This window comes from Emydura macquarii, unplaced genomic scaffold (assembly GCF_026122565.2).
Source record: "Emydura macquarii macquarii isolate MOO-44397 ecotype Brisbane River unplaced genomic scaffold, CSIRO-AGI_Emac_v2 contig_3506, whole genome shotgun sequence".
Classification (NCBI taxonomy): domain Eukaryota; kingdom Metazoa; phylum Chordata; order Testudines; family Chelidae; genus Emydura; species Emydura macquarii.
Window position 1 is genome coordinate 4,119,570 of NW_027133643.1, and position 12,091 is coordinate 4,131,660.

The 12,091-nt window shown below is 42.7% G+C and overlaps 1 protein-coding gene across 4 annotated transcripts in view; it reads right to left on the reverse strand.

The window, feature by feature from the left end:
• Positions 1–12,091, reverse strand: part of CC2D1B (coiled-coil and C2 domain containing 1B) — a 56,469-nt gene that overhangs the window by 27,080 nt on the left and 17,298 nt on the right. For all 4 annotated transcript variants that reach the window (XM_067535535.1, XM_067535536.1, XM_067535534.1 and 1 more), the window contains 8 exons: positions 11,354–11,478; positions 11,096–11,171; positions 9,229–9,339; positions 8,784–8,914; positions 7,487–7,559; positions 4,181–4,305; positions 3,146–3,350; positions 367–539 (listed from right to left, as the gene is read on the reverse strand). In XM_067535535.1, coding sequence (XP_067391636.1) covers positions 367–539; positions 3,146–3,350; positions 4,181–4,305; positions 7,487–7,559; positions 8,784–8,914; positions 9,229–9,339; positions 11,096–11,171; positions 11,354–11,478 — 1,019 coding nt within the window. The remainder of the gene's footprint in view (positions 1–366; positions 540–3,145; positions 3,351–4,180; positions 4,306–7,486; positions 7,560–8,783; positions 8,915–9,228; positions 9,340–11,095; positions 11,172–11,353; positions 11,479–12,091) is intronic.

Below are 12,091 nucleotides of genomic sequence, written 5' to 3' on the forward strand. Positions count from 1 at the left end.
TCAACAGTTAAGATTACAGTTATCTGTCTCAAACTCGCACCTTTGATGCCAGTGAGCAATTGAGTCATGGAGCCTAAACTCTCCACCCCCCACAGAGGTGGTTCCTCCAGGTCAGGGTCAGGCACATTTGGGCTACAAGGGAGCAGAAGGAATGGCACTAAGGGTAGAGCTCGCACTGCCACTGCTTTTTCTGTAGCTATGTGGAAAGCAACAGTCTCTAGAGCTGTCAACCTGGCACCTTTCACCACCACTGAATTCACCCGAGAAACATTAAGTTTTAAAGCATTCTTAGGTTTATGCGAGCAACTCGACATTTGAGATGTCCAAGGAGCAAAGCAGAATATTTTGTGTATAGTCTCTACTAACCTTGGAAATATCAACAGATTTGCCGCTTTTTGCCAGCTCAATCTGTGGGTCAAAGTCCTTTGCTGTTCTGAGATACAGCCTGGCTTGTTCAAGGTCATTCTGCTGCTTTGCTTTAATTGCTGCCTTCAAGTATTGCTTCTTTCTGTTCTCCAGAAATTCCAGTTGTACCCTTGCTGAAAAGGAACAACTATATAAAAACACTCATCTGACGTAACCACGTCGATGCACCATGTTCATTCTGTTTGATTTACACCAAGGAAAAAGTCAAAGCCCAGGTACCAGCTGATGACACTTGCCTGCGTGTTTGATATGCAACAGTCACACCATGAATACTTCCACTTTTATACTAGTATGAAAAATACTACTAATTTCCAATTCTATGGCACCTTCCATCAAGGAATCCCAAAGCAATTTACAAACCAAAAAACTTTTATTTAAAGCATTAGAATACAGCTGTGAGGTAAGTACAAATTATTGTCCCCATTTTACAGACGAGAAACAGGGGTTAAATGACTTGTGCAAGGCTACTGCAGAGCTGGGAAAGTCAATAGCAGAACTGAATTTAAAACCTGAGCTGACTCCTGGTTCCAAGTTCTAGCTTCTAAAAAACACCTGATAATTGAGGGATGTGTAATCTGTATGTGTGCACATGCAGACATTGTATACTTTCTCTATACAAATACTTTTCTCTCAACTTGCCTGAGAAAGCAAACACATTGACCTCAATGACAAAAGAGGCATTGGAAGGCATATTCAGACCACAACCATCATAGCTAATCTCTTTTCCTGTGTTTTATTTCCTGCTACTACTTCTTGGGTCAACCTCCACCCATCCATGAACAGCTGGTACAGTTGTAAGATCCCGGAAGAATTGATTTACATGATCCATGCACCATATCCTGACATTTTCCATACTTTTCTTGGCATAGAAGGAAGAAGTGTTCAGTGTGTCAACTACCTCTATTTCCCTAGATTCTTACACTTGCCCGGCCACTGCAGTATCCAAATGCAATTACACATTTGCAGGAGGTAGTTTTCTCACCATATAAATACACAGAGCAAGCTGATGGCACTATTAACAGCAGAAAGAATATACAGTGAATGACTGACATTTAGTCCCATCCTCACAGTAGAGTTGGCAGCATTGCTGCTGCGTGCAATTTGCCCAGTCATCCAAATCCAAACCAATTAGACAAGGTTGCTTTCCCTGGTTTTAATGAGCCAAAGCAGCCAGAACACAGTGGGGTTTAGAGAGGGAAAACATATCTTCAAGAAGGATCTGCAGAGAGTGGATTGAACAACATTTTGCTATCCCTTTCCCCCTCCATCTTTCATAGTGGGTGCTTTTGCAGACATTAAGGCATTGCAGGCCTTAAACAAAACTGCCTTTTCCAAATGCATCTCTGCTCTCTTCATCCAGCTCAAGAATGCCCAAGCTTTGGCTCCACTGAAGGGTAAGCCTAAAACCAGTTCACATACAGAGCAAGATGAGCGTGGCATGCTGCCACATTGTCTCTGACAGCCATAGCTCCATGTGTGAAGTACGGATAGCTGAAGGCGGCACTGTGACTCTGGGGACCACACGTGGCTTGTGCAGGGCACACATTGGCTACCTTGATCTAGCTTTACCAAAGCAAGATATTGGTATCTCTTTCAGGGTGAATCTATCCAGGCTCCTGGTACTCTTTTCTACTTTAGAACAATTAGAGCACAAAGTAGATACTTGTGGATAAGCCCTACATAACACAACAGTCTGCAGGGCTGGAGAGATCAGGTATTATCTTAACATTTTAATGAAAGGAAAAGGAGCCTCAATTCCATAATTGAGAGTTTACGACTGAGGCACTCCATTTATACACTTAAATGATCATTAACATTGCAGCTATAGCAGTTAAAATGGGGAGGCCAAACCTAATGCAGATTCACAGATTTTAAGGCTTAAGGCACCATACTGAAAAACTAGCCTGACTTCCTCCATAACACAGGCCACAGAATTTCATCCAGAAGACAGGATGGTGTGAGCTAGTTGCTATGGCATCAGGAATACTCTCTCACTCACAAAAAGTTCTCCATTACACAACTGGCCAGAGGAGCTCTGTGAACGTTGCGCTTTAGTCTGAAGAATCTATCAAATGTAGAATGGGTTTATAATTCAGGCTCAGCACTGGCAATCAAAAAGCTTGGGTCCCATTCCCAGCTCAGCCACAAGATTACTGTGCAGCTTTAAGCATGTCATTTAACCACTGTGCCTGTTTCCCCACAGTAAAATGAATATTGTATAGACAAGTATTTACTGATCTGACAGGAAGGTAATAAGGATTAATTCATTACAGTTTGTGAGCCACTTTGAGATCCTCAAATAGAAAGAAGTAGAGAAATAGTATCCATTAATCACTGTAAGACACAAGATACTGCACTCAATCAACCGTCTGGACTAGGAAGCTCAACAAGCTTGTGTGAATTCATTTTGCATTCCATAGTCAGCAGAGATGCCTCAGTTAAGCACTGTGACTCAATAAATTTATTTTATCAGAATTAATGAACTTTCATCCTCTTTCTAGTCACCCACTCTGCCTCCCAGAAACAAACCTGCACAACTGGTTTGGATCTGCACCCCCAACAAGCATATGGAGTGGGGTTCCTGCTGAAGTGAACCAGAGCCACACGTTCATGTCTACAGGCAGTATTTTTTCCTAAAGCTCTAAGAAAATATTAAGAATGTTTGGTCCAAGTGGAATGGCATGTGGATTGATGGGAGTGACCATCTCTTTATCCTTACCAGCTGGAAAGAGATGGTCGTTCAATACAGCTTTGTCTGGTGCTGTTACAGGGGTGGATGGTGATGTGGCTTTTTTCACACACTCAGAAGAGTGCTCTTCCTGGGCTACAGCAGATGGCACCATAATTGGCTTAACAGTTTGTGTTGGCTTCTCAGGCAACTGAGCAGGCTTCTTGGCAACTGGGGCTTGTGTAGGAGGTTCGCTCTAGCATGGTAAAAAGAACAATGTTAAATGCATAAAATCTAATACAAGGTTCAGGCAACACAAAACATTAATAGCACAGTCCACTACATCAGCCTTCTGCTGTTACACTGAGAGCAGCAAAAGATCCCGGCCTGCTACTTTAACTCACACAGCCTAAGAATGATGTCATGCCAGATTTGGATGCTTGCTAGGACAAGAAATAGATTAAACATGGTACTGATTCGGAAGAGAGACAGAGAAAGGCAGGAAAAGAAAATTGTCAAGGTATTTTTCACCATTTAAAAATTACACTCCACTTGAAAACATGAAACAAATTGGTCAATAACAAACAGAGTGGAAAGAACCAACCCAAAATCTTATGGTAGGTGCCAGACAGCATGTAAGCCCCATGCATCCTGATGAGCGTACAAAATTCTGAGCCACCAGGAGGCAACTTCTGAGTGCTAAGGGACTGTGCAGGAGGACTAACCAAACAACTGTCTCTGTTGTGAAGACAAAACCCACATATAAACAGATACAAGGAAACAGATATAAGGAAAAAAGGCAAGCCAAATTATGGTCCCATAAATCCTTTTAAAACAATTCTAAGTCTTTCAGGTAGGATGTACTCTCTGAAATTCCCACTTCATCAAGAGTTCTCCCCACATTTACACTGCCAGCCAATTCTTACTGTCCCCACAAGAGACTGGAATCCTGTACACTTCAGGCTTCCAGATGAAGGAATTTTACTGCAATACCTCACTCAGTTGGAAATCCAACAGCAGCTTCTCCACCCACCAGAAGATTTTTTTTTTTTTTTTAAATTATACATATTGGTAAAAAATTCAAACCTCCTCTTCCTCCTCCTCTTCATCCTCTTTCTCCTCCATGTTAGCCAGATGGTTGGTGCTTTCCAGCACTGCAGCTATTGTGCTGTCACCATCTGTGGGTGCTACACCAGGAATGGGGGGGAATCCTGAGGAGGAAGGAGATATGGTTCAAAACAACCAATAAAACAAACCCTGAGTTCTGTACATTTCACCCTTTCCAGGGATGTAAGTCTCTCTCTCTGTGTCATCATACGTTCAGGATCAGTACTTGGAAAAGCTCAATAGTTCCAAAAGCATTTATCATCATCCAACAACTAGGAAACAGTTTTTCCCACATAACTTTAGGAGTCAATGCCTCATGAATCACAAAAGGGAAAGACAAACGCTATGCACTATTTGAAAGCTAATATTTTCACTTTCCCAATGGTATTAAACATTCCTGGCAATGATATTTCACAAACTATTGGACTGTTAGACCTGCACTGATTTCTCAGTCTAGCTGTGCTTTTTAGTCACAGAATTCGGCCTGAGTAGCCAATCATAATTTGAGTAATTTTCAATCCCTGTTACACCTTGTTTCCCCAATAATTATTACTGCATATGCGCTACCAGAACATCAGCACCCACACAGCAATGCTATACCTCACTGCAGCTCAGCAGTTTCAACAAAAGCAGCACCATAGTAGTTAAAAAACGTTAAACCCATTACAATTCTTTTGACTATTTTCTGTCCTTTTCAGGGGGACTAAATGGCTTTGATAATGGGAGACAAAGTCTTTAATTTCTAAGTCACCAGTTCAAATCCAGGCTGGGTCAGTAGGGACCCACAGTTATCACTATAAGATGGCTATTTAGTGGCATTCACATTGCTAAAACCATCCTTGTTATTAGTCTCAGCACACAGGCCAAGTGACCAAATTACTCTCTCACCCCATAGTTGGCTACTCCAGGGGACAGGGCGGGTTTGAGGCATATTGCAGAGCAGCTTGTGAAGCACCTGATCCATGACTAAACAGAGGATTTCTGTCTCCAAAGCTGTTACGTCTGGCACTTTTCAAAGTTCAAATGCAGTAAAATGCACACAAATATCCACTGCACCTAGCACAACATTGCTGGTTTCAGTGGGTGTCTAATACTTACCTGTTCCTGTGCAAGGCCATGTCTACACTTACAAGCTTACAGTGACACTGCTGTACCGATACAGCTGTGCCGCCTTTGTAACAGTGCTTGGGTAGCCACGTTATGTCAGTGGGGGAGCGCTCTCCCATCAACATAATAAACCAGCTAAATGAGAGCATCTCCTGCCGACATAGCATTGCGCACACAAGCACTTATGCCAGCAAACTAATGTTATTCAGGAGTGTGTTTTTCACACCCGAGTGACAAAAGTTTTGCTGACACAAGTGTTAGTGTAGATATGGCCTAAGTCAGGGGTGTCAAACTCATTTGATAAGGCAGGCCAGATTTGAATTAAATGTACTTCAGGTGGGCCATACATATCATAAATCAAAATACTAGGCACAACCATTTTTATGTAGTATTGTATTTTATTTGCTAGATATCAGCGATATTAAAAACTGCAGTAAATTCACTTCTACAACTACTACTATTTTACGATTAAAAGGATTGATCAATGATTAAGAATTATAGCACTGCGCGATGCCCCAAGAGCACACTGTCCCTCTCACGCCTTTTGGAGCGCTGCATCTCACGCACACAGCGCTCCACGCGCTGCCGCCAGAGTACACAGATCTTGTGGCAGCGCACACTGCCATGAGATCTCGCAGCATTGTACCCTCTGGCGGCGTCGCGCGCTGCCACGAGATCTCGCAGCATTGTACCCTCTGGCGGCGTCGCGCGCTGCCACGAGATCTCGCAGCATTGTACCCTCTGGCAGCGTCGCGCGCTGCCACGAGATCTCGCAGCATTGTACCCTCTGGTGGCGTCGCGCGCTGCCACGAGATCTCGCAGCATTGTACCCTCTGGTGGCGTCGCGCGCTGCCACGAGATCTCGCAGCATTGTACCCTCTGGTGGTGTCGCGCGCGATGCTGCAGCATTGTACCCTCTGGCGGCGTCGCGCGATGCTGCGAGATCTTGCAGCAGTGTGACATGCCGCCAGGGAGTACAACGCCGCGAGATCTCGTGGCAGCATGCTCTGCCGCCAAGGGCCAGACCAAAAAGGTTGGTAGGCCGTAACCAGCCCACGGGCTGGATGTTTGACAAACCTGGCCTAAGTCACATGCCCTAAAAACCCTGGTTTAGAAAATATTTAAATAGCCAACATGTGTGAAGTAGTTTAGGAATAATGTTACTTTCCCACTGGTTTAAACACACAGCTGAATTTCCTCTTAAAGACACTGACGTTTAATAAGAAACCAGAAATATTTCACAAGTTGTGGGTGTGTTTGTTTGGGGGTTTTTAAAACACCTTAAATCACCACAGCTACCTAAAAAAACTTGGCACAGGGATTAAAATAGTTTCTTGTGCCAAGTACCTCCCATGGAAAAAGAAAGCTGGAAATAATGATCAAAGGAGTGATATTATGGTGTTCAGATACACAATGGTGAATGTGACATAAATGCCAGGACAGGAGATCTAGAATAGTTGAAGTTAGAGACAAAGAATTCCTGTTAGGCCTTCTTATTCATCCCTTTATGAATGCAGGATCATTCCTTATACTAAAGATAACAGAAAAAGAAAGTGTGGCCCAGTCCTGAGTTATTCCTGGCCTTGCCACTGACTTTTAATGTGACCATGCATGATCACTTCACCTCTCTGTGTCTTAATTTCCCCAGCTGAAGTACGAACAACAACACTGACCTTCCTCATAGGGGTGTTGCGAGGTATGTTTGATAGTTTGAAATAGACTTATGCCTACTGTAGGGCTGGAAATACCTGCTAGTACATCTCCAGGGATTTCACAACTCCCTGCAAATAAACTAAGAGCAAATACTCCCAGTGCTTCCCCTCCCACAAGCTGGCCTGGTGGATGGGGCAGGGAGCAACCGCTCAAGTGCTTGCCTATTGTTTAATCATGCTCTCTGACTTGTCTGAGTAAGGCCACGTGGAGAGCTGTTCAAATGTTCACACTTCCTAACAGACAAGGTCAACAGCCAAGAATATGCAACCGTGTGAAAAAGTTAACAAGCATAATAAGCAGTTCTACAGTGTAATCTTCAGTGCTGTCATACAGCCAAGCCAGCCTTCTCACTGTGAAACAGGAGGAGGAGCTCAATGGGCTGCTGAAGCAATACTGCCAGAAGTCCTCTGGGTCCTAACAAATAAGGGTAACGTTGGTGATAGGATGCTTCATATACATACTTACCAGGGGGAACTGGTAATTCAGCAAAATTCACTTTTCTCCCTGCTTTATGGGTTCTTATGGCATCTTGGTATTGCTGTAATCAGAGATGCTGGTTAGGCATAGGCTGGACTTGGCTATTGTTAAGTTAGCAGTCATTTTATGCTCAAATGAGGACAAAAACATTGATGCAGAATGTAAGGTATTTTGCTATAAAGTCATGTGCTGCTGTCCAAGTTCTTTCCATAGAAGTGTGTGCACTGCAGGTTTCTAACACAGACATGAATCTTTGCTGTGCTTTTTGCCAGGACAGCATGGGAATTGAGGGACTGCAGAAGCCACAAATGCAGACAGTGAGCAAAATAAGTGTCTCATCTTTCTTCCTAGTGGCCTTTCCTCTCCCTAGACAATAATCCTTTCCCTCACACTCCTCCAAAAAACAAAACACAAAAGACATTTCTCTGCAGAAGTGTGTCCACAAAAAGGCACAGATTATCCAGGAACTGGATAATTAGAGACAATTTTTCAGCAGTGTGTGCGCGTGCGCATGTGCGCGCGCCTCCAATTCTGCACCAATGATTTCACCCATAACACAGGTCTCTAGATGTCTACGTCCCTGTGTTCAATCCAAAGAAATGGGAGAATAGTGTCTGAATACTCATCCCTTAATATCCCTCGATATCAACAAGTTCACACATGAACTGCTTATGCCCCAGTGAATCTAGTACAAATTGCTGGTATACATCAGACATCATCCCATGAAAGCCACTTAGGGCACCCATGCTCCCACCACCTTCTACAGAGGCACACAGGAAGCAGCCTTAAAAAGGTTACAATGGATTAGAAGTCTATTATGCAGCCAGAAGGAATGACTAAGGAGTCTAAACATTATGTTTTAAAGATCCACTCCTTCTTAGACTCTCAGCCTCCAGTCAGTTACCTCAGCACTACATTCTATAGACAGTTTACAAGGCAGGTGAACTTAAAGATGAAGGTTCTACATGGATATGGCATTTTACTCTTCCAAGTAGGGGTTTGCAAAGGTGTCTTTGGACAAAACATCTCCATCACCCCATTGTCCAGTCTTGAAGAAGCAGCTGAATTTCAGTGGGATTGTATGTGCACAGTTTGTAAAGCATTTAATTGAGATAGAGGTGCTGTGCAGGAAGGAGAAGCAGCTTAACTATTTCAGCTCATTCCAACTAGAAGGACAATATACATAACTATTTTCATATACTTTGATGCTTTGCTGGCAAGCTCCAGAGGAATGAGCTCAAACAGCTTTGCTGAAGCCAAGCTACTTGCCATGCTTCCCTTTTACCTTTGCTATCCTCTCGTGCATCCTGCCTTTCCGATCATCCCCGCCTGCTTTGGCCTGTGCTGCTGCAGATTTGTATTTCTCCAACCTCTGCTGCAAAGCTTCCAGCACAGTTTTTGGCTGCTGAGGGGAAACTGAAATAAGGTAGACAATGAAATGCCATGATTGAGACTTCAGAATGGCCAGCTGCCTCCATTCTCCCCTTCCCCAACCTCCTACAGAGCCCTTGACTCAGAACTGAAACCCTAACAAGGGCTACTTTTATCACATAAAAGCAGCACAGAGCTTTATTACTGACTAATTGTAAAGAAAGAGGTTTATTAATAAAAAATAGTTTATTATGTACTTCCATTATCTATTCCAGTATTAACATGTAACTTGGGTCAGCATCCAAACATCATATAAGAATATGACTCACTACAGAGAAGTCCTACTTTACAAATCCTACCTGAGGCGTCATTGCCCTGAGGGTCAAACGTTGTTAGGGACTGGGAATTGTCAATGGGAACAGATGTCATCTGTTTTGATGGAGCCTGCGTCTTTTCCAGGCTTTCAAGATCTGTAAGGGTAGGGGCAATTTTCAAGAGCATGTTCCACAGACAGCAAGAGAGTCTACTTTAGGTAAGAATTCTTAGCATGTAGGGGGAGACGGGGGAGAGGGAGAGAGAGAGAGAGTGAACAATCTTGTTAATTTACTAACAATTCTAGGATTTACCTGTGAGAAGGATAGACAAATAAACCCACTGGTTAAGATATTCCAGCCTCTAGCAGTGCTCAACCCTGGATGCTTTAAAAGGCAATCTTCCCCACCACCCCCCACCCCCAAATGTTGTATTTACTTATATAATTTTATACTATAGGGGAAAATGTTCCTCTCACTCCAGCCAGTGATCAGCTTCTGAGAGCATATCCCTTATAATTTTTATCTTAGCTAGTGTAACTACAGATGTTTTTCATAATTAAAGCTATGTCCAATTCTGTTTCTGAATCTTATTAAATTGCCTCAACAACATCCTACAGCAGTGAGTTCTACAGGTCAAATGTTGGGGGACTATTGTTTTTATTCAGTTTAAGTCTGCTGCAGGATTGGAATATTTTAATGTCAATATTATTTCCAGATTAGAAATTTCTACAGTCCTAAAAACATGGTATATGATCTATCCAAATGTCTAACTCTGTCAGGTAATGTGACAGACTTTAAAAATGACACCATTCTGATTAGGGTCTTTTCTTCCTCTTTTCTCCTTCCAGTAACCATTTTAAGGTGCTGCTATCTCACAATCTACAAGAATTAGAAAATTACACCTGATACCAACTGGAATATGTAATTCCCAGAAGTGTGCAGATAGCTAAAACTAGTGATTGGTGCATAAACTATTTTCTAGACAGCCGCCACTAAAATCAGGTCAGAAATCAAGTGTGAGGTGTGGGGTGGAAATCAAGATGAAATCAAAATGTAGAAGTTTTAAAAGGTCAGACACTCTTATCTTGCAACCTGTCACTTAAATCAGTGTTTCTATTACTCTAGTTTGTGGAGCAGCTTCTGTCGCAATGGAAAAACATTTGTTATCCTGCAAGTATTGATGTTTCCTGCTACTTGTAGGCCAATAAAAACAGTCAGATTTCTACAGGGGCTTTTTTGGTGTTTTTTTGTTTTTTGTTTTTTAAAAAGATGCTCAAAAGACACCCTGCACACAAGCCTCTCTGCATTCCATAGAGTGCTTCACATCTTTGGCGTGAATTCAACTTATGATCAAATTTGCTAATGACACCAGAATTGGAGACATCCGGCAGGAGATAACCAAACCACAAACTGAACTGGACAGATTAAGGGGGAAGGGAATGAAGGAAATTGGTTGCAGTAGACAAGGAGAGATTCAGTCCTAAGAAATGTAAAGTCCTGTTTCCTGGGGTGAGGAAGGGTGTGTGAAAAACATACAAAATTGAGAAGGCATAATCAAGCAGCTGCACCCACTGCACTACAGCAAGTTCTTCACCATCTTGACTCCTTAATCCTATCCCAGTACTGCTATTTCATACAGCCAGGAACTGGAGATGCTTCAGGGAATGTGTGGAATCAGGACTGGGAGAGAAGGTGTTCACAGAAGGATCTTTGGTTCACAATATGGAGTAAAAGAATTACTGCCTTAAACCATAGGAAAGCTAGGATTCTCAGCACTCATTTCTAACCGAAATGGTTCAAAAGAGTGACTTCAAAATGGGCACTGGCCCTTCAGTTCACTATGCCCATTTGTTACTAGATAACAGGAGAGGCTTAAAAGAAGTCTCCATCTAACAAACTCTACTGCTCTTACCTTGTGGACCTGCAGGAATATCCTGGAGGTCTACTGGCTGTCCACTGTCCATTGCTTCTAAGACCATTGTAAATTTCTAAAACAAACAAACAAAGCCAAAGAAGATTTATTCTTGTGTGTTCAGAAATCATCTGTGATCATTTGGAGCAGGCATGTGATCCTCCTAAAAAGCAAGAGGATTTAACACACCTGCAATATAGGGAGCATTTGCCAGGATTCAGACCCCTAACAAAGAAGCTTGGTTTGTGAACAGTGTACCTTGCTAGTCTTCAAATATTCTTTTGCCTTCTCTAGATCCCCTTGCTGTTTGGCTTTCAGAGCTGCTAATTTATACTCCTTCTGTCTCGTAACCAGTAGTATTCGTGTGCTTGTGTTTACAGAATCTGCATAAAAATGAAATCAAGACTTACACAAGCACCTGATATCTGCATCTCTTGACATTCTCCCATACTCAAAGATCCATTATTTCCTTATTGCTTTGACTCACACATCCACATTACGTAGAGTGGCTTCTTTATCTAGGGGCATTCCCGGAAGTCCTGCCAACCATGACAATTCCAGCAACAATGGCTGAGTACAACACTGCAATTCCACAGTGCCTTTCATTAAGATGAGAAAGCTCTTTAAACAGTAAATTTTGCCTCACTGCTCCTCTGCAAGGCAGAGAAGCATTACCATCATTTACTGACTAAGGAACTGAAGCACAGAGACTACAAGTGAGAGACCTGGACCAACACCTAGGCAGAGGAAGGAACCTTTGGGAAGTCTTCACCCTGTGACTATAAGCAGTTATTGTGAAATCTGGGACTCAGGACTCCCAAGGTCTATTCCTGACTGCAACTGATTCAAGTGTGCGACCCTGAGCAAGTCATGAACTCTGTGCCTCAGTATCCTATTTGTAAAACACTTTGATATACTCAAGAAAAAGGTGCTACAGAAGCGCAATGTATTATTGAATCATACCCTGACTTGGAAGATGTGCACTCCATGGAAGAC